The following is a 25,733-nucleotide window of genomic DNA, read 5'->3' as shown; positions in this document are numbered from 1 at the left end:
AAGAGAAAAAATGAACCATCACAAAACCAGCAGAATGTTCACCAAGTGAAAAGAGCTGCACAGTGCAATAAAGAAAATCCAAGATCTCCATGTTTTTCATGTGGATTGAGACTTGATTTACCTTTACATTATGCTTGCACTCTTCTACACAAACCTTTATTCAGAGAAAACACATTTCCAGCCAAAAGCACAGAATAAAGCTTGGAATGAGATGATCTATGAATTCCTGTCTCTTTGGAAGATGTTTTATGTTCAGCCTTATACCTCAACATGGATTTACTTGATCACTCTGTACCTGCCCTGTAAGTGTGATGCTATTTTAAAGATTTCTGTCTGTATATTTCACTATGTTAGGATTTTTTGAAGAGCATCATCTGGTATGCCCATATAACTGGGCACCTCCAGATTTCATTCATCCCATGTGTCATAAGGGAATTTTTTTTATAATACAGTTACACTGATCCAATGGCTCACCATTACCAGAAGGGACAGCTCTCTTGTGCCAGGACTAGCACTTGTCTAACCCTCCGAGCTCTAAAGCACTAGAAAACCACCCATTTTTCTTCTGAGTTTCTCCTGAACTGTGTTCTCATGCAGTCACCATGCTGATGGGAGGGAAGCAAGGGTAGAGCGGTTCTTTTCAGAGGCAGCCAGCAGGCAGGTCAGGTCAGATGCTTTGTACAATTGCAGGAGCAGCCATTCATTTTAGTACAGTGCAAGTCACCCTCTGATCAGCCCTGTCTTTCTCCATTAACTGTCCAGGGAAGTTTGGATGACTGATTTAGGTGAGTTAATTCAGATAAAGACAGATGACCTGAATCCCACCTTCGAAACTAAAGGTAAGCATCCTTAAGGACATCATGCGATTTGCATTTATTTAGTTCAGTTTAGTACTTGACCAGTTTTAACGACATGGCTACTTGTTAAACTTGGTAACTCAGCACTAATATGCATAAGCGTAGGCAATACAGGTATCACCATGCAAACAAACTAACAGAAATATGAAAATAGTACCATTTTTTCATGTGCATATGATGGCAGTATTCACCACAATTTATTTAATATTGGATTACAAGCATCAAGCTATGGAAAAGATGTCAACTATTACACTTCAATTGCTTTAAAGATATTATTTTAGTGCTGTCATGTTTCATAGGAAAACCATACTTCTCTATTATTCATCTGACATTTAAAGCTTTTTTTTATGTTCTTTCCTAGGAATATAAAGACTTAATCACAAAAGACAGGTTTTAAGAGGACTTTATTAAATCTGACAACTGACTAATTGGACTGTGTGCAATTAATAAAAAAATCTGATAACTGAGCATTCAACAAAGGATTGTTCACTGATAGCATTTTTTTTTTATTTCTGCATTTTTACAGATCTACAGTTCTGCAAATACAATGTTTGAGTAAGACTTTATTCTTCCTAGTTGACGCCCACACTTCATGAGACTACTGCGGTGTGGAAAATGTCACACTGCTTCTCCTGGTAGAAGGAGACCACAGGAACCACAGAAATACAAAAAAACTAGCCCTGCCCATACACTTTCTTAGCTAAAAATATTTGTGTAGGGCAGACTGGTTGTCTCACTATTTTATACCTTTTTCACTTACAACTTAAATTGCTATACAAATATAGTAGAGACTTTTATGCAAAGTATCAGATTCACTATTGTGGGATCCAATAAAAAAAGCTAATACTGAGAAAACACTGCACTTTGTAGAGATCTCTTCTGATGCTCTACAGAGGAGCTCAGTAGGTCACTACTTGCATATGGGATGTTTTAAACTTTCCCTTCAGACATACAAAAATAGTTTGGTTTAGATACTTTCTCTGTTGCAAATTTAAATATCTCCTTTATTTTTAGAAGAGTGCACGGTATGCTTTCCCTTCAGGCTCAGTAACAGATCTGTTATAATTGACTTGATGGTTATATTCCTAATGGGGCATATAAATGTCACTGAAAGTACCGTTCTTTGTTTCCTACAGGAATTTCCTAAAATTCCGCTTAAGACGCAGGATGTGATAAGAGTTTATTGGGGTTTTGTCCTTATATTTACTACTGAAGATCAGTTTCTTCTTTAAGTCTTCATAAGAGAGTCTTTTTTCAAGTTGGATCCAACTTATCTTGGAGGGTTCATGTCCTCACAAATCAACTATACCAAGCACACTGAAAAGTACAATATAAATTGTTTTGCTTTGTTTTGTTTTTAATTCCCTTGCTGCTAGTTGTTAACTGGCATCCTCAGGTTCAGTGAACTCAGTCAGTAACTTGCTCACTCCGAGTTTTCTTCTCTGTTTTTCAGATGGGACACTTCTGCTACTTCTGCTCCTGTTCTTGCTGAGAGAGACATCTCCAAATGGCTCTGAGTCTTTCACTTGGATTTAAGTAAGTCTTCCCATTCAACAGTGGACTCACTATTTTTAGGAATTGCTGGAAACATTGACTGCATTTTAGTTTGAAATTCTTTCATCTATAAAAGAGATTAAAAAATAAAATCAGTCAACTGTTAACAAGGAGCAAATAAAGTAGCACTATGAACCCTGGGCTTATTCTACAAAATAAACTGTGTGAGGTAAAGAAGAGGTAAAAAGACTTTAAAAATAACAGAAAATTAAGACTTTCCCTCTGATTATGTTGGTTCAATTAACAAAGTGAAAAAAGTATGAAGGGACCCACAACAATCCCCCCTTCTAAAGCACCACACTGGGGTGCCTAATTTGGACCACTTGCCTGAATGATTCACTACTGTTATATGAACTACTATATATACACACACGCATTTAAAATGTTTTTGTTTGGAGGAAAATTACCTCCATAGAATATGCCCATATTTTGACTGCAGTGCCTTTTTCTACACTTGTAATGGATTAAAGGCCCAATAGGTCTGTTCAAGGATTTTAAAACAAGGATTAAAGAAAAAATACTGGTCAGCTCTGACAATTTAGGTTTATCCCACCATATGGATACAGGTGACAAAACAAAGTCTCGTTCAAATTTATACATTAGTAGGAAGGAAAACAAGATTCATAACGATATACAGGACCAAGCTTTTCTTTCACTGTTGCTAAATTAAAATGCCATGAAAGAGGAAGTTTGCTAGTTTTATATTCTGTATATCAATATGCTAATACCACTTGCCAAATCTATATTTATGATAACCATTTTATCACCTATATCTGACTCAATAGTCCTGGCAGGCCAGAATGGAAATTTAATTTCTTTAAAAATAATTTCTGTTTGAAGATAATATTTAGATTTAGCGCGTTTCTTTCTTCCAAGATTTTTACATATATTTTTACATATAATATATTTTTAAAGGATAGGCATGGAAAAATCAAATTGGTGAAAATCCTGTTACACAAACAGCAGGATGTACAGGGGAAGTTTTGGACTGCTGTTTTGAGGAAGCTCTACAGAATCTATGACCTTCATGCAGAGAAGACAGGATGCAGTATTCAAGCACTGGATGCAATAACCTCTTGAAGACCAAATGCTGTCTCAGGCAGTATGTCCCACGGAGAGGTTCCAGGAAATCTAGATATTCTAAAAAAACACACAGGCATCTTCTCAAATATGCCTATATTTTGTGTGTTATGGGTCATCGGTTTTTTTACAAATATCTTTGGGCCATTTTCTGTTCAAGTCCTTCTGCGTATGAGTAATTCTGACAAAGAACTGGTACTTCTTTAGAGAAATGTTGCTGGAATGCAATTATTCAAGTTACAGCTGATACAAAGAATGAAACAATTTACAAAGAAATTACCAACCCTTTACTAAGACAATAACTAACTATGATGGATGAAAGCATTTTAGAACTCAAGTTTTTGTGTAAAAATGCCTGGGTACTGCTAATCAAATAAAAATACATGTTATATAATGTAGGAGGAAAATTCAGAGCCAAATTATCCTTTTTGTTTTATTCTGATTGTGTTCTTATGTAAAAACTAATTCACTGTCTGCTTTATATTTTATTCTGATCAGATAGCTGTTTTGATTAATTATTTGTTCTTGGCTTTTAAAAATCTTGGCAATCACCCACAATTGTTCCTAAACTAATTATTTTTGCTTCTTATTTAAAACTGAAAAGCTCTCGTAGACAGCTAATACTTCCAAGAATAATAAACACCAGTATCAGAGCTGACGTAGGGGACCAGCCCAAATTACATTAAACAATTGCTGACTATTAAATACAAGTATTTACAGTAGGAAATGCTTTAGGAGCTTTGGCTTAGCTGTTTTTTCCAGTCCTCTGTAATTAAGTTACCGCAGTTCTCTGATGTGCGGCAAGTATTCAATTTACTTAACATTTTTTACTTCCTAAAGAATGAACCAACTCTTCTACTCTTTCATCTCACTCTAAGTATTATCTGGGTGTTTGGTAACACAGGAATGGCCAGATCCTAACCTGATGTAAACTGCTGTAGCTCAGTTGGTGTAACTGGAAATAAGACATTTTATACCAGCTAATGATCTGGTGCAACGTGGATTTTTCGGCTGTTTCTAAACTCAGACTTTTAAATTTCTTTTAGTGTCAGATTTAAATGGCGCACTCATAAGCCCTACAGGACACCTCTGTTACTCCACTGAAGACACACAAAACCAAAGGAAAACTAAAAGCAATTATATAAAGCCTCCAAAAGAGGATGATGGCGGGGGGGAGCCATTCAGAAAACTACAGTGCTTCCTCACTCCAACAACTACCGCATAATTACTAACATGCCAAACCCTAACCTTCGAATGCAAAAAGCAATCTTGTCTGGGAAATAAAACACTACCGCTCTGTTCTGAAAGAAAAAATGTATTTATTTAGAAAGCTGTAAAACACTGCTAGCAGCTGCAGATTTAAGAATATTCAGATCTTTCTCCCCTCAGAATGCTAATTTATGTTCTGCAGGTAAAAGCAACTCATTTCCTGGAAAAGCAATTTTTCCTTAACACATGGACCAAATCTGAAATATTCAACGTCTTTCTTTTGCTTTTAAGACTCCCTGAGAAATTTCTCCAGCCTTGTCTTCTCAGATTCTGATGCTCATTTGTAAAACCACTTTGCAAGTGATGCCAGACTCAGTGTCTCATTTACCACTTCCTCTCCTGCCAGCATCTATGCCCTTTTCCACAAGGCCCCTCTGCAGGAAAATAGTTTGTTATTGCAATTCACAACTTTGTCCATGTTTTATATTTCTCCACAAACTTTCTTCCTTTGTGATTGCTGGACAGTGAGCTACTTCAATAAACCATAATGCCAAACTGATCACCACTGTGCATTGTCTTCCCAGTGTTATGCTTTAGGTTGTCAGCTATTTGAGAAGTACATTATCTACAGTGACTGGCATGGGCCTCACTAATATGTAATGTCTTCACAGTATGTCTAAACAGGGCCAATTTCTTCACGATACAAGAGTGACAGCTACTAACTCTTACTAGAAATGTTCATTCCTATACAACTTAAGAGATACCGCACCCTTTTATTTCTCTCCACAACAGTTTTTGAGTTCTCACTAATAATACTTTAAGCAACGTAACTAGTACTAGTCCCGGACTTCTATTTTCCCCGTCTCCCTCTCCTTCCAGTAAGAAAGTGCAGTACAGTATTTCATCAGGGCTTTGATCTGGACTTCTAAGGTATCTCCCCTTTCTCTTCTCTTCCACTAATAACACCAGCTTCTGAGTTTCTTCCTCCATTTCCACATTCGTGCTTGTTGCTATCCTGAATGTATTTCCAAATCCTAGCCACTGTCCTCCCTGCACTCAGAGCTCCCCCAAAGCTCACGATGCCTAAAAGCATGGAGAAGACCTTGAAAAATAGCTATTCTCTGATGTAATGGAACCAGTATATACACACATAAATAAACGTGGAAACTGCATCCCCAAGTTCCTATCCCTTCTCTCCCAGTGACAATGTCTGCCTGCTTAGGAACCGTTCTAGTATCAAATTTTGGGCTGTGACTTCTTTCAGTCAGAGACTATCAGCTCAATTGATTGGTCAAACTCTATTTAGTATATTTACATATTCAGTAATAAATTTGGCCTCCAAAGTAACTGACACTGGCCTCGGGGTTGTTCTTGCTTGCATTTGGTTGACAGTATCAGAGCAGGCCCATTGCAACTTCAGAGGATCCTTGTAGTGAAGGGAAAATTTGTTCTCTAAACATGTAAATTAGCTGTCCTTCAACAAATTGGGCTTACCAGTGTCCCGTCACCTCCTGCAGTGTGGTGAGCTTCTTGTGAAGATGATGAATCTAGCTTTATGTTCTATTAATACTGCACACTTGAGGTGCAAGAATTGGGACCTTGTCTCTACCTGCTTTACCTCTCGGGGGACAAGCACACTTCTTGATGAGGGAAATGCTGCCCTTAGGAATCTGTGTCTTGCCTTGCCTTTTCTTTTTAGTAGACATGCCACTCGGGCGGTCTCTTCTCCCCTCTCCCTCCCTGGAAATCTTCTCCTGTACTTCCTCCAGATTCCACAACACGCATGCCAGTTGTCTCAAATCAAAAGGCATTAATTTAATTATGAAAGCTAATGTGCTATGTACTAAGTACTGGAATGTTTTGAAATAATTCACTGAAATGGCTGCCTCTTTATTATTGTCAGCCACACTGACACTGGGGTACTCGGTTCAACTGTGATAATGTCTTCAATTAATAGTGCAGTAAACCGAGCACTAAAAGCTGAAGGTATTTTACCTCTTTCTGCTGCCTTCAGTATCATACGCCACTCTCTCAGCTGCTGCTTCTGAACCTAGTGGTACATGAACGATTTATAACACATTTCTTGATTTAACATTCCAGCATGCTCCGTTCCTGGAGGCAACTCTCTGAAGTGAATTTCACTCAGGTGAATTTTATTTTTTTATCACAGATATTGCAAAGCTTGACGCTGTTTTTTCTGCCAAATAAATTACAGTAACTGTTCCACCTCTGACTGTCAGCCTTCTTTCTGAAAGTGTATCATCTACCTTACTGCATTAAATAATCTGTAATAGCTACAGATCACTGTTATTTTCTTATCTTAACCTAATGATCCTGCCTCAGGTGGTAAAAATACAGGGACCTAAAAGCATCTTCCATTTAATAATCTCTTTTTAATGTACATCGTTGACAGAATGTCACGCAAAAAATGGGATAGCACTATTACTGAGAGCACTTATGTGGCCGTTCATATCAAAGTGAATGGAAGAGGGGCTAAAAGAGTCTATTTGAATCCTAGAATGAAAGTTTTAGGAAGAAATGTTCACTTTGATGTCTGACATGCATAATAGGCCAACCCAGATTCTAGGAATTTATTAGTTTTCTGTTTTAGTGCTCGTACCAGTAAAAACTGCTTACATTAGCTTCCAAGTGAAATGAGGTTAGATGCCCTGAACTGGAATATCGACTGGCAGCAGAATACAGCATGTACGTGCCCTGTGTTCTCCTCAGCCACCTTCCATTTCACAAGGCATGAAGATGAGACGGGCTGCCCTGGATTTAAGAGCATCAGAGAGGATTGTTCTTGCCACCTTTTCCCAAATCTTAAAATGATTGCTGGTGTCCTTGTTAGCAAACGATTACTAAGGTCTGCATGCAGAAATAGCAAGTTATTTGTAGAAAACAGCAAGCGCTGAGCCTTTACAGTACTCGAAGAGCAGAGCAGACAGCCTGCCGGCTGAAGGTGATTCTCCGATTCTCAGTGTAAAATGGGGCACTCGCTGCAGGTCACCCTGTGCCGGCTTGCACGCTGACCTCTAAAATAAGCATGAAAAATAGAGCCCTGGTTCATATTCTTAGACCTTACATTCTATTACATTCTATTACATTCATATTCTTAGACCTTCATTAGCAAAAGCATTGTGAATGTTCGGATTATTCAGAACTACAGGTCTATGAAAATGGCCCTCAGAGGGTCAATCCTGGCAGTATACATCCTAATATTTAACTATGTTACACTGTACTGTTACAGTGCACTGTTCACAACCCGTGTGCTGATTCCCGTGTTTCAGGCTTGCATAGAGAAAAGCAGCAGCAGAATTTTGTTAAACCATCTAGAGAAGTCAAGAGCTCATATTAACCCCCTATCCCATGGAGACTTACACACATGCTTAACCTTATGTAGTGTTGGATACTCGCTTTGAAATCAGAGGGCCATTTACAATGCCTAAAATTAAACAAACACATCGACATATTTTTCCAGAAACCTATCCCTGTAAATCCTGTGTAACTGGATGTCCTGTGCTTTTTAAAAGAAAAATAACATGAAAATAACCTAAGAAGTGAACTTTACAGGGAGAGGGGGAGAGGATCATCACTGTTTAGAACGAAGCTGTCACAGTTCCCAAACCATTATACATATGTAGTAGCCTCCCACGGCTACTACATATTCTGTCTCAAATTACTGGTGAACCACTGAGAGCTGTCAAGTCAGAAGGCTCACGCTGTCTCTTTTCCAATGACTGGGTCACGTGAAGAGATAAAACACATGAAATACTTTCCTCACGTTACTTTTCCAAATGTGCAGCAGCCATGTTACTCATTCATAAATGAATGCATTTCACAAACACAAATGGGAAGGTAGCTGGTCCACATCACAAATGTGTTTTACTGGCCCCACTTTGGTTTCATTTCTGTGCGAATGTCACTTAGCTCCCAAAAGCGGGATTGTTGACTGGTAGCCTGGAAGTGTCTTTCTATGCATCTATCATAAAAGGAAGAAGATGCCATTCCAGTAGAAAAGACTAAAGAAAACAAAACTGTTCTGGTTTAAGGATAGATTATTTTGAATACCAAAAAAAGGAAGCGATTAGCTAATTATGATCAATTGGAAAGACAGCTATTGATTTATATACACCAAGACAGTCATTTTGTAAACCACAACCTGAAAAAAAAAGTAACTTGCTTAGGTTCAGAGATACAGGAGTATCCTTTAAAATTCTATACATTTCCATGTTGATCTTTCTGAAATAAAATGCCAAGGACTTAAGTTTTTGTAGCATATGATATCTCGAAGTAGATTAAGTCAGCGTCTCATTCTCAAGCCTATTCTCATTAATTTCAGTGATGCTGCATCAGGCTTCGATATAAAAGTAATGGTACAAAGTTTGGATTATACCATCTTGTTGCAAAGGCTTTCATGCCATGCAGAAAAATGCAGTGAAATACTTTTGAAATCACTGAGGAACACAGCATTTATTTCCGCAGAATCTTACTTTCAAATCTGGGTGCCTGGAAAGGACATTCACATGATTAGTCTATTATGGTGTATTAGTCATTGCTTCTTAGTCACCCTGGGCAATTTGAAAAATTAATATTAAAGTAATTTAAAATTTAAAATAGTTAAATATCTAAATGTATAAAGCAAGTTGGTTAATGGACGCAAAATCTCAGGATGAGCATCCCAACTCTATAAGCTCTTCTGTGCTATAATTTGGATTTCTGAATTAAAGTAAAAACAAGAATTGTCTGCAAGCATGCAGTTCCAGAAAAGGGCAACCTGAGTAATTTTTTTCCTCTGTATGTCTAGGAATTCATGATATGTATCATTCACAAGTGAGATTCATGGCTGGGAAAAGAGCCAGCACAAAACCAAAACTCTTCAGTGATGCATAAGCCTCAACACCATGACCAGGGCTGAATTCCATGCAGGAAACCTGTCAGAGCCAGTGTGGCACCCAGAGCCAGGCAGGGTTGGCTGGGTGCCTCCAGGCAAGCAGAGCAGCTGGGGTCTTGGACCACAGAAGGGTGAGACAAGCATGGCCACACCACCACACTTAACGAAGCACAGGAAGATCCCATGGGACCAAGATGTAGCATGAATAATTCGCACCTATCAGATAAGCTTTTATTCAGATCTTAGTGGTACACAAATAGTTCACAGTTACGCGCAGCCGAGAAGTGGATCAATCCATTCGTCCGCTTATGGCGACGTGGAACTGCTCCACAGAGGCAATTTCAGACCAAAGGCTGAACTTTGTTTTACTCTTTCTAGCTTCTTTACAGGTTGACAGCAGCCAACAGCTACGAGTCTCTTCCAAGACACAGCAGAGTAATTCCTCAAGACAGCTACAGTTACAGTCTTCCCATATTTTTGAAATACTTACTTACAGCTGTCCCTATTCATAAAGCAGATGTAGCAGCTTTCCAGTAGGAAAATTATGATCTTATTCCTTGAATAAGCATTCTGCCTTATCAAGTTTACAGTGAAGTTCATAGGCTGCTTTTTTTTTCTTTACTTCTTGGATAAAATACCAGCAGTTCATATGTGTGGAGGTAAGTCTTCTCCACACCAAACTAATTAGGCAATGAAAGCAGCACAGAAAAACCCTGTATAAACAGGAGGAGGAAGTGCTAACTTGTACTAGTACTCCGTCTTCTTTCTAAGAGCTTGAATTTAAAAAAGTATTGAGGAAATAAAAGAATGTTAAAAAAACTGGGCAGATTTGATTTATACTGAAATATATGACCATGAAATAGCATGGAAAAGATATATTTTTATTATGCAATCAAACATAAGCATGGTAAGAAATAGAAACTTCATGAATAATACTTAGGTGAGGATCAAATACAACTGTAATTAAAAACTAATAACAACAAAAAAATCTAGGAATGACTCTAGAATGATTCTAGGAGATATATTGCTTTTATAGCAACATTTGTTCATTTATGAAATAGCATAAAAATTTCAGCCACTGCAATATGCCCAGACTTGGTTGAGATCTATAGATCTTAGTAGTATTTACAGATGCCAAAACCAGTAATTTTTTAAGACTATGTCTCCATGTTCCCGTTTTATTTTTCAAATTAATCCATCCTTAAAGCCAACACTCCTTTGTATTTATACTGTACCTATGACTGTGTAACTGGGTTACACAGTCTTACAAAATTTTATCAAGTATCTCTCAAAATAAGCGAGGGGGATGTTATTATTTTTATGCTTAAAACAGTGATTTAGAGGTTAGATTTCCTCTAGAGAAAAGCAGCCCGCCTGGGAAATGTCCTTACCAACAAAACCATGGCAAGCATATATTCTCTGTATTGCTTTTAATTGTTTTAGATGTCTCTTCACAGCTGTGCAATTGTTTTAGAGTGTTAATATTTTAAAGGTTAAGATCAATGAAAACCAGGATATTTCATTAGGAGTCACCATAAAAATTATGAACTAATATTTTATAACTATATTAGTCACAAATTACTAGGCAATTCTTCTCACTATTTTTCCAGCTTTCCATGGAACAGATGTGGAAGCAACAATCAGAATCTCACAAACCTGCATATGAATCATCCTGGCCTTTTTCCTATGGGAGAAAGAATGCTTTTATTTCTGAGGAAATAAAACCTAGTTTATTGAGGGCATGAAGAACAAAAGGGCTTTTAAAACATAATTTATCTTGTTTGTTAATTGTTGCATACTTCAGTCTACAAGGGCTAAGGGTATTGTTCTGCTTTTAAAAGAAGGCTCATAATCGCTGATAGTTTAAAAAAAAAAAAGAACATCAGGCATTCATAGGTATATTTTAATACCTGTCAAGTATTCTACAGCTGCAAGTTTAATTAAAACAAAAAACCTGCTTATTTAAAACAAGGATTTACAACTCAACTGTAACTTCTAGAAAATTGTGAAACTAACATTTTTCCAAGCAACAAAAAGGTGTGGTGGATCATAACACCTGTAGAATAGGTAAATAAAATAGGAAAGGTTTAATTTTTGGAAACTTCCATGAAAATACTTGTTTAGGTCAAGTGTAACAACAGGGGGTTTAAGATAATTCTGAATTTTTTACTTCTAAAAATTTTTACCGAGTGAAACACCATTTATTCTTCAACTGAAAATTTAAAACCTCATTGAGCATTTCATATGGAGAATGTTGAAATAATATGTTTCAACTACTATTCAACTTTAAAAAAATTTATATGATAAATTGGCCAAATCCATTCTTTTCTACAAAATTTATTTCAATACCTCTGCGTTTTGCATCACAAAACAGTCAGCCCACTGCACCAGGAGTGGGCAGCTACAGCGTTCTGTGGTTGCAAGCTCAAAACCCTGTAAGATAACGCCATGATGTGGAAGTTATTAAATAGCAAATATACTTGTTAAAAAAGGTGGTGCCATTTTGTTTCAAGCCAGATGTCAATTATTAAGCTTATGTTTAACATTGCACATGTCCTTCTATTGTGTGAAGTGCCTCAGAGAGGAAGGCTGTGGGTGTGTTTGGATAAGCCCTGGGTTCAGATCGGGGTGCTCTTTGGAAGCAAATCTCCCAGTTGTCTGTGCTTACTGGGCATGAGTTTGTGTACTGCTGAACAGCCTCAAAATTTATGAACTGGGTTTCTTTAGGGTGACATAAAACTGGCGATGCATTCTAGGCGCGCACATAACATACTCTTAACTGCAAACAGGCGTTCAAGCCATGAGGCAAGGCCAGAGTCAGTCCAAATTTTAAAAATCCCATGGAATGGTTGTAGATGTAAGGTCCTCAGCCCCCAATTGCTTCACTGCCCCAATGCTGCTGGTCCATGGTACTTGCTAGTATAGACAGAGCTTCTACGCCCAGAGGTAATCAAAGGTGGACTGACTTTAAATATTTTCCTAAGAGATTGCAGGAAGCAAGTTAAAAAAGTCTGACTATTACTGACAGATGGTTATTTTCTGCAAGAGGTACAATATAAAACTAGATAACCACCATCTCCTAGGTTCTGAAAACGAAGATTTCTCTTTTACATTATTGAAAAATGGAACTTAAGCCATTATCAAACCAAGTCCTCACTGATCCATCACTTCTCTGTTCAGGAATAAGAGTTGATTGGAATTTAGTAGGGTTTATTGCTTACCAGGCTGTCCTCAGATTACAACAGTGGTAACTGCAGTCAGGGGATATTAACAACCCAACCTGAGACAGCGTAAAATCTTTTATATCCCTTACCAAGATATAAAGATCAGTTACTTACTATCACCCCTGGGTTTTCACGCTGGCATAAAAAGCAGCAGACTGTAAAGCTACAGGGAACCACCTTTAACAGTAAAGCCATTTAAGAGCTGGAAGTAGGCATTGTCACAGCACTGTTTTAAGAACCAATAAGCCACAAAGATTAAATAAAAATCTGATATCACCAAAGCTGGTGCATCACCTCAGTGTCTGGAACAGATCTTAGCAACAACTTGCTTCTACAGCAAACACAGGCTGTCTCAGAAGGTGTAAGGACGAGGCATCCTGGACCACGGCTTCAGTTTCCTTCCACGACACAAACTGCTGAGCAACCGCAACACTGCTTCAGAATGACGGACACAGATTAATTACAGCAATTATAACTCATCAAGGAAATATCGTGCCAGTTTGCTCTTGTCGTTTCATCTCTGACTTTGTAAGTGATGACAAGATAATTTAAACAGTCGCAAAGCTTAGAGTAATACATATTTTGATCAATCACTCACTGTCCCGTCGATAATTGATGCTCATAGGAAACACATCCCTGAGCGTTAAAAATCACAGCATTTAGGCGACGGTACCAAGTGGAACCGCTCTTCTGGGCTCTGACTAACGACAAGGCCATTTGCCACTACTGCAACGCTTCTTTAAACAAACGGGTCGGCAGAAGCCGATGAAAACCGCTCGTTCGGGCAGCGCGAGCGGCTCGGGGCAGCACCCTCCCCCGCGGCCGCCGCGCCTCTCCCGCCGCCGCCGCCGCCAGCAGGTGTCGCTGCGGCGCAGCCGCGGCCCCGGCCCCGCCCCCCGGCCCGCGCCCCGCGGGGCACAACCTGCTTTGCCCCGCCGGGTATAACTGATCGGCCCCAGGGTACCAATGCCGACTTCTTTTTTCCCCCTAAACCCCAGAAATCGTAGCAGCACCTCGCTGTTTTGGTTCTACCATTTCAGGTGGGCAGGAGATGCTCAGAACCTCTTCCTGCGGACACACATACGATTACAACGGATTTACGGCAGGTAGGCCGACGTGAGGATTTGGACAGTTCAGTCACACCGGCAGAATAGTCCATCGTTTCAAACCAGTGCATGGCTAACATGAGCAGAGTTCAAAGCACAAAGAGCACATCTTTTGCTGCGCTGCACTTCTCCAAATTCACCGATGAGCTTTGCTCTCCTCCTCCTGTAAAGCCAGCCCAAGCTCTGGTGTGCACCAACTTCAGGCATCTCCATGGGCTGGCCCGTCAGGACTGGAACTGCTCAACAGCCTTCCTGCAAGCCAGCTATGCTGCAAGATCTCCTAGCTCTCTTACTCCTTTTGGTGTGATTCCTGCCAACCCATCATGTCTGATTTTCCACTGCGGCTTCTTGTATTTTACTCCTGGAGACGACCTGAGGCATTAAACAACACTTAGCAACTCAGTTTTACTTAACTCTGAACTCCCCTCCAAACTCTGCAAGTGAAGGTCAGCCCTGTATTTTGCTACGATTCCACCAAGATAGTCACAGGGACAGAGCTGGCAATGGATGTGAGAAAGTGCCCGAGTTAAGGTCCTCCTACATGTGACAGAAGCAGCTTGCTTGTTTGCTAAATGAAACATCCACAGCGCTTACAATCAGAATTTTATTATGCCTAACAATTTAATATCGAGAGAAACAATTTAATATTGAGAGACGATATTAGCTGTCAGTAACGGTATCAATATTACCAGTAGCTCTTAAACAAATGAAGCTGCTGCCCAGCAGGGCCAGATCACTAATTAGCAGGTCCCAAAGGCAGCTGGTTACTGTTAAAGGCAGTAAGGTGAAGAGGCTGGGCAGAACCTCTTCTTCTCTTTGTCTAGCTGTCAATGCTTCAGTTATTAAGTTCACACAGGTTCCTGGCATCAAAATGAGTCAAGTCTCCCCTCAGGTCATGTATAGTATACCACTTTCAGAGGTGAAAGTCTGCCTTAAGTTCATAGTTTTCAAATCTTGATACCTGATGCTAGGTTTGAAATTGTAACTTGAACTTCTACAGGTATTGGGAACCTGCATGTACTACAGAGCAACTGAACTTGCAGCACTCAACCACACTGAAGGCTCAAGACATTTTTATTCAGGTAAATCTCCGAGAGCCTCTTTTTAAAATGTTTAACTGAAATTAAAATGTTCATTTGAAAACGAGCTTAGTGTAAAATCTATTGTGTCTTCTGTGGTCTGAACAGTTGATGTGGAAAGAAACTTTATTTCACTAAGTGATAACTTACAGTTTCCCACAAATAAAACTTAACTTATTTTTGTGGCTATCTAATAATTACTGGACACACATATGCATCTAATATGTGTTTTTAAAAATCAGTATTTTAACTGACTGATTGTTAATCTATTTACATGTTAATCATTGTTAATCTATTTGCTCTGCTTACATGATAGCAATTAAGAATTTTCAAAAGTATCACAATGTTCCCCTGAAATAGAAAAATAAATAAAATAAACAGGCCCTTCTTAAAATGAGCATATGTTCAAGAGTCCAGAACTAAATAAGAGTTATAAGCTGGCTGGTCCATTATTAATCTCAACTGTTCAGGAAAATTATATTTAAGCACAAAAATACTTACTGTCTTTCAACAGTCAGTGTTTGCTCCCAAGCATTATGTTAAAGCAGTATGCAAAAAGTGTCAACAACAATAAAAAAAATCAAAGATTAATTATTCTAGAAATATATTTTTAATGCTAATGAACCTCTTCTCTTTGGTCAAAATATTTCATTTTTAATACACTTCTGCTTTTGTACCTCCAGCAATTTTAAACATATATATATTTGATTCTAAGAGATATATAGTGTAACAAGAAAAAGAAATGTGTGACAGGAAATGTACAAATGCTAATTTTTCATTCTGCAATAATGAGTAGCACTATTGTACGTGTTTCCTTTCTGCAGTGGGAATTTAGAAGTCTATAGCGAATGCAATAAATATGTCAGTGGAGAGCAGGGAGAGAGCTGTTCAAAATCATGTGGAGACGGAGGTCTCTTGACAGAAATCTGCTTCCTTCAGTGTCTGCAGTTCTCAGTGTGCAATACGGTGAAACGTAAGCACTCCACAACAGAAACCAATACCAACAGGCATTTGCAAGAGCCTCTTCAGAGACAGTTTCTCCCATCTCTTTTCAACATTAACAACACAGAATATAATGAGGTGCAGCTTTCTGACTACAAACGCTCAATGAGTCTCTAAAATACCCTGCAGTGTACTGTACACTGCTGACAAAAGAGCCACTGCTGTCAGGTAACCAGAAGCCCCCATCAGACTCTGACGTGTCCTGAGGCTTGGCCATCTCAAGCGTATGTGGTTGGTCCCTGTCATTCAGTCTCAAGGAAAGCAGCCTCATAGGGAAACCAGGCAACTGTGGGTCTAGGCCAGTACTTCTCAAAGAAGTAAAAATTAAGCTTACTGAGAAACAGTTAATGTAAATTGCAGACTAGGGTCAGATTCTGCTGTCCTTCAGCAGGACCAGAAGTACTCTTGACGGAATGAAAATATGAATCGGCAGCATAGTGTGAAATGAATCCTTTTGGCTGACGATACAAGCGACAGTAAACTGAGTGGACTGTCGTAGCTCAGCATGCAGAGAGTATAAACTGGTAGTCCCACTCTTCCTCCCCCTTCTCTGCCATTCCACTACGGCCTCACAAGGAGGACTTCAGTTTAAACAAAATGTATTGTAGATGCCTCCTATGTCCTGCTGTGCTTTTTTGCTGGCTCCTGTTGAGAATCAGCATTGGAAACTAAGGAATAAGGAATGTAGTGCTGTATGTTGGGACCCAAATTGTGACCTACAGGATACATCAGCAGAGTAGACAAGAAGTGAGAACTTGAATAAAGATATTAACGAGAACAGTACTGGGATGGAGTAGTATGTTCTTCCTTTTAGTTTTGGGAGACACTTTGCTGAATATACAAATAATTTGCCATGGAAGGTAAAGGAAGTCTATTCATTCCTAGTCCTAAAGAGGATGCAGACAGTTCTGCCAAACTTACAGCTGCAGGGGACTCTTAAGTCATGGCTCATTACTAGGGGCAAACAAAAGTGCTAACACGAACTTCAGTGTTCACACTCAAGACTGTGAAACACTGGAACATAAGCAATTTACTGAAGATAGCCTTAGCCCCCTGGGACATTCAGATGCTTCCCGAGTTTCTTTGCCTTGACATGGCATGTCATGGACTACCACTCTGTTGCACGTGAAACTCAATTTTCTGCCCCCTTGCCCCTTCCAGAAATGCACTAGAAAGCAAACTGGCTTCCTCCCACTTTTTCTTATGTCCCCAGTGTCCTGATGCAAAAAATGGAACTTGGACAAATAAACAGATTGCTCTAAAGACAGGGTTCAGGGGGTAGCCTTCAATTCAATAAGCGAAGGATACAGAAAGTTTGCAGCTACTATTTTAGTCTCTAAATTAGAACACTGCCTCTTTTGTGAAGAATCTGAAACATCTGTGCAAATAAACATAAGCAGGACAAAACTGTTCCTCCCCCAAAATTGTCTCCTCCCACAATATCCCATTTTTTGCAGATGTAAGAATGCCTTCCCTGTGTGCGCACACTCTGGTTAGTCACTCTGCATGTGGTGAATGAAGGTGTAACTCCTAGGCTAAAGTAGTATAGAGATGCCACCCCAAGATGCATTACCCAAGCAAAAATACGGTATTTGAGGGGATCATGCTTGCTACTCACACTGTGCACACCCAGGGCCTTCCAGATGGCAAAACTGAGCAATCCAACTCCGCACCATGCATAGAGTGAGCCCCATCCTAGGGCTCGTAAGGCCAGTGACGAACCACTCTCTGGTAATGCAGCTGTGGCAGTAATCCCCTAGAACCAAAAATAAAGTGATCAAGAAAAAGTGAACAATAATTGGAAAAAAAATATGAACTAAAAAAGTTAATTTGGTGATCTAGAATTTTTCCTGACTTGCCAGCTATACTAGTGTAGCCACAGAAACTGTTATGGCTGCCAGCAGACCCAGAGAGCCAAGCAACGGGGTGGATGAGCTGCCTTCCCACCAGGAGCAGCTTTCATGGTTGCCAGTACCACCTGGAGATGATTTTTATCACCCATAAATGCTGAAGTCAACTGTTTCGTGGGCACAAGAATCCAACACTCAGTGATCCCACCAGTCAAGATACAAAGCTGAATCAAAACCAGTCACAAGCCCTTATGCCAGTGACATCATAACATAATCATTGTACATCATTGATTTTGGTACTTTTTCTTGGGGCAGTAAGGGTGGTGGGCAACCATTGCCCTACAGGTCTTTATCTGCACTCCTGAAACAGCAGATTAGGAAACTGGAGGAACCTGAGTAGCTTTCAGCTTGACACAGAGAGGGTATAACAGTGGCTGAGAGACTAACTTTGAGGGGCTGCAATGCTGAAAGAGCTCTGGAAACTATTTAGGAAAATTTTGTAAAGAGCAAACAACAATGCTGAACCCATCCCCCTGCAGAGTTCACCAAGTGGCAACACAGAAAATGCTCTGCAGTCTCCATACTTCTCGTTTTTGTCAGAAACAAGAGTAGGTGGTTTTAACCACTTGTTAAGATACTGCTGCATAAGAGTCTGCCATGAGACATGTCCTGAAAACACAAAACACTGTCACTTGGAAAAGCCACCTCAGGCCACGAAGAATGGAACCTCAGCCATGATGGGCTCCCAACCACGATGAAACCTTCTCTGTCGCAGCACATAAACGCACACTGCAGCTACCAAGGGCATAAGCCACACACTGGGTGACATCAATCAATTTGCACTGCACATTCACTGTTAGCCAGCTGTTCTCATCTCACAGTGCCCACCTTACTGTACCTATTTGGCATAGGACAGCTTCGATCTGTGTAGGCTGCAACAGCAGTAAGACAGACATAATCCTCTTGCTCATAGTGGTAAATGTCAGCAAGAGGGTTTGGTTTTTTTCCCCAAAGGATCACTGTTCAATTCTTCACATGGAAACATAGATTTCAGATGGTAACTGTTAAAGACTGGCATCTACGGTCCTTACACATCTGAACAGTCTACTTACTTCCTAGGTATCTTGGAAAAAAAAACAATTACTGCTCAGAGGTAAACATAAATGAGACTGCAAGCATACAAATATATTCAATAAAGAATTCTTTCATTTATAGTCTAAAATACTGAAAAGTGAAATTAACTTGCAGAACGATCCAAAAATTTTTCCTCCAAAACATGCCAAAGAGCTGCACTTTTCTATTCATCACAAAAAGTGGGGAAAAAATATTTTGTATTCTTGCTTTAAAAAGACTTTAAATTTTTTAATTTTTTTTTTAAATGGTTCTCTTTCTTCTTTGATATAATTAAACATATGTAGTGTCTATCACTATGGTATTTGGTCAGTGAAATAGCACCAGTAGTTTTTTTCCTCTTGGCTTCGTATTTATTCAAATGTTAAAATGATCCTCAGACAGTCCTCAGCATTAACACCTCCTTAGGATTTGGCTGTAGCCACAGTTACCCAAGGACAAACACACACTTGCAAAGGACACAAGCAAAATGTATCTTGATCCTTATTTATTCTGATCTGGACATCCCAAAGCGGAAGCTGTTAACAAAACACTGCTCTGTAAGCATACACACATATGCACACAGACACAAACAGCAAAGATCTCTAGTCACACCATTATACCAAGTCCTACTATTTCCTTACCACAGCTGATGAACTTTCATAACTCTTTCAGTAGAGACTGCTTTGAGTAGATTTAAAATGCTGATGATTATTTCTGACATTTTTCCTGCTTCCATAGTCTAACCATATACAACAACTTGCAGGAAAATGTCTCCCATTTGGAAGATGGGAAATGAATGGACAAAAATATCCTCTACACAGAATCTTTAAATAGGAGTCATTATCTGTGAAAATTGCTGGCAAAAAAACCCAAAAACAGAGTACTATTTAAATGCTTGATTGCCCCAGGAAAATAGCGGTAAATAGAAACAATTGATCTGGTTTTACTGACAGCAGTCAAACAGTGTTCAGCCACAGGCTGATTCCTCACGGTATTAAGTACACAGATAAGGATTTCTGTAAACAAGACAGTTTGTTATATGATTATCAGATATGCTGTTCAGAGCATTAAGAAAGCTGATTAATAAAATGCTAAAAAATTTAAAAAGACAACAGTAGCATGGGAGAAAAAGATGTCACCAACAAAAGAACATTTTTAAGAGAACTGAGTTTTATTCACAAGCCTGTTATTCTATGCATAGACTGTTTTCTCTTCATTACTGCTCTTATATTTTTTTAAAAAGCAACTCTTTAATTTAAAAAATAAGCTCTTAAACAATACTTGAGTCTTTCTAAAACCAGACCAGGAAAATATAGGGCAGAATTAGCTGATTTGGTTACCAAAATATATGCTTCATTTTTTTTTTTTTTTCTGGAGGACATAAGCAGGAAGTGGGAGAAGGAGAAATGACATTGTTTTTTTCAGACACAGGCCTCAATCCTGTAACTATTCCCTTGTGGATAAGAATGTGTCTGAAAGGAAGCAGTGCCTAAAATAAATGGTGTGTTCAGCTGTTTTGGTTGATTGTATTCAGCGTGTTCACTGTTTCATATGACCTAACCCATTGTAAAATTAAACACCTGGATAAATGCTGGTAAAACTGGACACTTACCACAAGGAGGTTGCTGCATCTGAGCATTTAATTTTAACACCTCCCCCAATCATTTCTTAACTGAAGTCTCTGCAGTGGTTCATCACTAAACAGGATTATGTAATCTCAGTTTCGAGTCAATTTGGGGGCCAGTCCTACAAATGTTTACCTTTACTTTATTTCACTACCATGGAGGAGGTACGGTAGGTGCAATTTCTGCTTTATCTCTTGCCAGGAATGCTGATGCTACTCTACAACAGTAGGGTCTCATACTGTTGCTTCCTGGAAGTCCAGATGCAGTCATGAAGCCATGATGCTGTGATGCTACAGCTTCCCCTCTAAATTGCTATTTTTTTCTCCCATAAAACTATTTAAATCTTTCGCAGGCTGCCTTATGTTTGCTTCCCGTTTCTACCTGACTTACATGTTGCCATTTCACTGACACAAAAACTGGCACAAGCCAGCAAAGATGCTGAAAGAATAGGTCTCGCATTTCTTCCCAGCATCGAGCATCAATTCTCATTCCTTCTGACCTTCCCCCCAGCTTGTGCCAGCACGGTCACTGCAGTCATGCAGTGAGGGGAATCAGAAGACTGATTTGGACTAAAACTAATGCAGGAAATAAAAAAAAAGTAGAATTAACCCAGTATCATCTCACCAACCCAGCAGCACAAGTATCGGTGCCTTTACAGGGGCAGGAATGAATTGCCAGAAACTAAGGGCTGGTAGGATTACTTCTTTCAACAGCAGTGCTGGCTGATGTTTGCTTAAACTACCTGTCAAACTATGGCCTCACCTTAACATGGATAAAAATAGTATTTAGGCATTGAACATCTAAGAAGGATGCAATCATCTGTAGTTATTCATAGTTATACTTTTGTTACTATACATGATGTGTTATTAAAAATGACTTGCCGTAAGTAACTATAAATTTAAGTAAGAATGCTACTGCAAAACTGTTTATCTGGTTGGTACCTCAGAGAGCCTCTATAGACGGCTAAGTCATTCTCAAAGTCTAGCCTTCCCTTTTGAAATTGCTCACCTACAAGTACCTTGACAAAAAAGCATCTTTCTACACTTTGCAGTATTTAATTTGAGGGGCCCAGGAATCACAGATTTTTGCTAGCAAACTGTTGTAATTCATTTGCACAGATAGTAGCAGATACAGGTTTTCAGCAAAAATCAAAATGGTATGTATCACTTAGTGCCATTTCCAGCATATATATTCTCAGATGTCAATGTAACGTCACTCTTGATAAATTTCACACTGATAACAGGACAGCTCAGACAGCCAATACGCGCGAGCTGGAAAAAAGTGCAATGCTCAGGAAAAAGGAAGTTTTAAAAAAGAAAAAAGATGTTTAAAAAAAAAAGAGAGAAAACTTCCTTATTGTAATATGTTTCTATAGCTTGTGAAATAACTTCTCATGGAATTTTCTGTTTTGTCTATTTCAAAAAAGAAACCAATTTTTATTGTTGCTGAAAAGGCAATGGATGAGTTATGCCACAGCAGCCTACAGAGGAAAACAGGATGGCAAAGGAAGGATCTCATGCTCTTTGACCACAAAAGGAGATTGTGAGTGATCAGATACAAAGGCTCTGATAGAAAGTGCAATGGAAGAATTTTCTCTTGATATGCACTGTTACTGAATTAACATTTAAAAAATAAACACAACTGATCAGTTCTCAGCTCCCTAAAAATATCTGTAATATATGTTGTATTTTAAGGGCTCGGTAGAGATGAGACTGATCAATTTCAAGGGCCTATTTTTGACATTTTTGGCAGTAGCAAAGCATTAGTGAGGAAAAAAGCGTTCTTCAATTAAATATGCTGTATTTCAGATTAATACAGGAACATGGTACAATTGCTAGCTTTCCTTTGCAATTTTTTTCTTCAGAATGCTCAGGTGGATCCTATTAGTAATTGCACAAGATCTGATTATTTTTGGCTGTCAGATCGCATAGTACCAAGCCACTACTCACTCTCATCAGTCCCCTTACACGGTGGGAAGGGAGTGGAGAGCTTAAATTTTGACTAAATTGTTCCACTTACATATTCCACAGCTTACAGGCTTTCTACCTCCTCATTCCCATCCTTACTGCAGTTACCTCGCTTCCCGATTCACTGTAGCCCTGTGGGACCGCATGAACTGGATCACTGAGGTGATACAGGCTCATGACTGAAGTGTGTTCACATCACAGAATCAAAACAGACCATCAGTTATATCCATTATATAGCAGTAGTATGATTCCAGCAAACAGTGTAAGCTTTATGTATTTCAACTAATCTCAAGTACTAAGGTATTTAGCAGTGCCAACTCTGAACTGATTTTTAAATTAATCCTACCCCTATTGACTTCAATTAAGTCTAGTGCCCTTACCATCAACTTTGTACAGCCAAACTCCACATATATCAACATTTCTATAGAGCATTTGATGCATTCTTGTTTCCTGCGTATCATAATTGGAAAACAGTTTAAAAGGAACAAACCTTACTGAACCAGTCTGGGTTCTTCTTTTTTGTCATGGCAAGTGTGGTGCCAAAACCTGCTATCATTCCTGCTGTAGCAACAGTACCTAGAAAAATTCCACCTGCCAAGAAAAGTTTAAGAAATAAAAATTAAGATTTTGTTTCTTAAGGGGAGGAAAAAAAAACCCACACAAAACCAAACCTGTTTTGAAAATAAAACCCGAAAAATTAAGATCTGTCAGCACATGCTGAAGGGAAAGGCACAGTTGTCTACATTATTTACATTAACTCAAAATGGCAAGAAAGCAAGAAAGAATATTTTGAAATAGAGCATTTTGAAAATTAAGGGCAAGTGTATATATTTTCAAGCCACATACACACACAAAAAATCATTCAAATCCCAGGATGCCTTTTCACAGTACTTCGAAATTTCTCTCTCACTCCAAAGCCAGGCTACTAAAATCGTCTTGCTCTATGGCTACTCCTCACCCTTCCCCAAAACAAAGATGTAATTATTTTTGTTGCATCACTTGTTATTTCAAATGGCCACCTGAAAATCCACCAGGACCTCTGAAGACCATTCAATAAGCAACACTTGTTCTTCAGCTTTCTTCGTTTTATGTTCTAATGCTCTATTTAAAAAAAGAAAATGACACTAGCAGGAAGGTTTCCCAAGACAGAAAGCATTCCTCACTTTTCAGTTCTTTCAGAGTGTTTCCAAAGTCACTTGGGGTCCCTTGATCCCTTCTAGTTCTTGCATCAAAGGCACATGTAGCCATACCTGCCCACTTTTAAGAAAAAGGCTTATTACAAAGACTGAGTGCACTGTACAAAACCATCTGATTCATATTAAAATTCAAAAATTTCAGGGGGTTACAAGTTGCTCTTCCTTTGCAACTATTGATACCCAGCCTGTTTTCCCTTTCCCAATACCAGTTAAGTAATTAAAAAGCTGGCCTGAATAGGAAGTAAGAAGCAAAATATGCTTATGTTAGGTCTCACTTTTAAAAAAATTAATTATTCTATTATTGTGATGGAGAAGTTTGCTGTACTTGTGCCAATGAAATCTATAAAGTACCTCTTCTGCCTGGGAGCAGAAAGACCTCACACGCTGTCCGAACTTTGCATGACGACTGCGTTTTACATTTCAAGGTCTACTAACCAACATTTCCCTGATTTCAGAAATAATAATTGGTCTTGAATTAACTTCTCCTCAAAGCGCAGGAGTTCGATGCATGACCTCCTTGGGAGGCGCAGGAAAGCGTTGCAAAGCGTGTGGCAACGGGGAACGGTGCCCTTACATTAGCATGCTCATAGAGACATTATTCCTGCAGAAGGGTGCATCCCTCTGATCGTGGTCTGCCCGCCTTCCCCCGGGACTCGCCGGCCGGCGCGGCGCGGGGACGGGACAGCGTGGGAGGGAGAGCGGGAGGAGCTCCGGCCTCCACTCCGCCAGGGGGCGCGGGGAGCCCGGGCAGTCACAGGGAGCGGCGGCGGCGCCTGGCGGCCCGCTGGGCGGCTGGCGGTGACTGCCGGCCGCGGGGCGACGTCGCCAGCCGCAGGTGCGCTCGCTGCCTCCCGCCGCCCGCAGGTGCGTGTGACTGCGGAGACTTTGGCTCTGCTACGAGGCCGGGCTCTCCCCTCGCCTCAGCTCCCCCGGCTGGGATCCAGCCCGGGAGACGTGCGTGTTTTGTTACGGAAACTTTGCTCGAAGGAATCCGCGGCGCTATCTGTAACCCCTACGAGCCGCCGCTTTCCCAACGGCTCCTACCCCCTCAGGGCGTCCCGGCAGGGCTGGGCGCGGAACCCCGCCCGCTGCCGCTCGCAGGCCCGCAGGGCTGAACTCCCTCACCCCCCCGCCGCCATCTCGCTGCGCGACCCCGCTCCTCGGTCCGGGCGGCCTTTGCGCCCCGCGGCGCTGCGGGGCGCGGGAGGGAGGCGGCTCCTCTCGGTGGCTGCCGCCTCAGTCCCGGAGCGGGCCCACCCGCCTCGGGTCCCCCGGATCCCGCCGGGGCGGCCCGCGCCGCGCTTTGTAGCCCCGGGTCCCGTCCCCGTGCCGGGGGCGGGTGGCTGAGGGGCGACAGGCGCCGCCACCGGTGAAGGGGAGGGAAAGGCGGGCGGCGTTGTAGGGGTTTTCTCACTGCATCCAGAAGCCTCGGCCGAGGCCATCCCCAAACGCCTCGACTCCTCACCGGGGACGGGAAAGTGGGGCAAGACCTTGGGCTACGGCCAGGGGGGCACGGAAACGCCTTACTCCCGGCCTCCGCCGTCGCTGCGGCACAGCTGGCCGGGGCAAGCGGCACGGCCGGGGGCGGGCAGGGGGCTGCCGCACTCGCTTGGTGCTCGTCCCTGACCCGTGCAGGCAAAGGAGGGGAGGAGAGGAGAGCTTTCTGCACCTTTGATTAAGAAGAGCTTGTCCTGGGACGCCGCAGGGCTCCCAGCCCCCCGGGGCAGGGACAGCCCGTGGCCGGGGTCCAGCGGAGCCGCCGCCGCTGCCCCCTCCTGGGCGTCCCCGCCAGCAGCCGCCCCCATGGCCCAGAGCGCGGGAGAAGGAGGAGGCGGCTGCGGGCCGCAACCCGGAAGGAAACGGAGCTGGGCTGGGACACGCAGCCGCCCTTCCTCCTCCTCCTCCTCCTCTTCCTCCTCGGCCACGCAGTTGGGCGGGGGGAACCCGCCACGCCGGGGCTTGGGCGGCCGCTGTCGC

The 25,733-nt window shown here is 40.9% G+C and overlaps 1 protein-coding gene across 4 annotated transcripts; it reads right to left on the bottom strand.

Moving 5' to 3' along the window:
- Window positions 1-1,243: 1,243 nt before the first annotated feature.
- On the bottom strand, window positions 1,244-25,615 carry TMEM242 (transmembrane protein 242). 4 transcript variants are annotated; one of them, XR_012041524.1, is made up of 5 exons: window positions 25,426-25,615; window positions 23,051-23,151; window positions 17,624-17,761; window positions 13,113-13,250; window positions 1,244-2,478 (listed from the first exon to the last, which is right to left on the bottom strand). XR_012041524.1 is itself a non-coding variant. In XM_072856048.1 (4 exons), the coding sequence occupies exons 1-4, from the start codon at window positions 25,559-25,561 to the stop codon at window positions 2,380-2,382; spliced, it is 474 nt and encodes a 157-aa protein (XP_072712149.1). In that variant the 5' UTR covers window positions 25,562-25,615; the 3' UTR covers window positions 1,244-2,379. The 4 variants fall into 4 exon arrangements, 2 of the variants coding, with proteins under 2 accessions (XP_072712149.1, XP_072712150.1); XR_012041523.1 differs by lacking the exon at window positions 1,244-2,478 and adding an exon at window positions 13,851-14,296 and having other exon boundaries at window positions 13,173-13,253; XM_072856048.1 differs by lacking the exon at window positions 13,113-13,250.
- Between the last annotated feature and the right edge of the window lie 118 nt (window positions 25,616-25,733).

The sequence above is a fragment of the Ciconia boyciana genome, chromosome 3 (genome assembly GCF_034638445.1).
Source record: "Ciconia boyciana chromosome 3, ASM3463844v1, whole genome shotgun sequence".
Taxonomy (NCBI): domain Eukaryota; kingdom Metazoa; phylum Chordata; class Aves; order Ciconiiformes; family Ciconiidae; genus Ciconia; species Ciconia boyciana.
Note: the sequence above shows the minus strand (reverse complement) of the source record. Positions and strands in the feature narration are given on the sequence as shown.

Coding starts and splice junctions, on each gene's coding strand:
- TMEM242 (XM_072856048.1), bottom strand. CDS start 25,561: ATGGGGGCGGCTGCTGGCGGGGACGCCCAGGAGGGGGCAGCGGCGGCG. Junction 23,152..25,425: donor CAAGCTCTTCTTAATCAAAG/GTGCAGAAAGCT, acceptor TTTTCTTGGCAG/GTGGAATTTTTCTAGGTACT. Junction 2,479..17,623: donor AGGCCCTGGGTGTGCACAGT/GTGAGTAGCAAG, acceptor TCTCTTTTATAG/ATGAAAGAATTTCAAACTAA.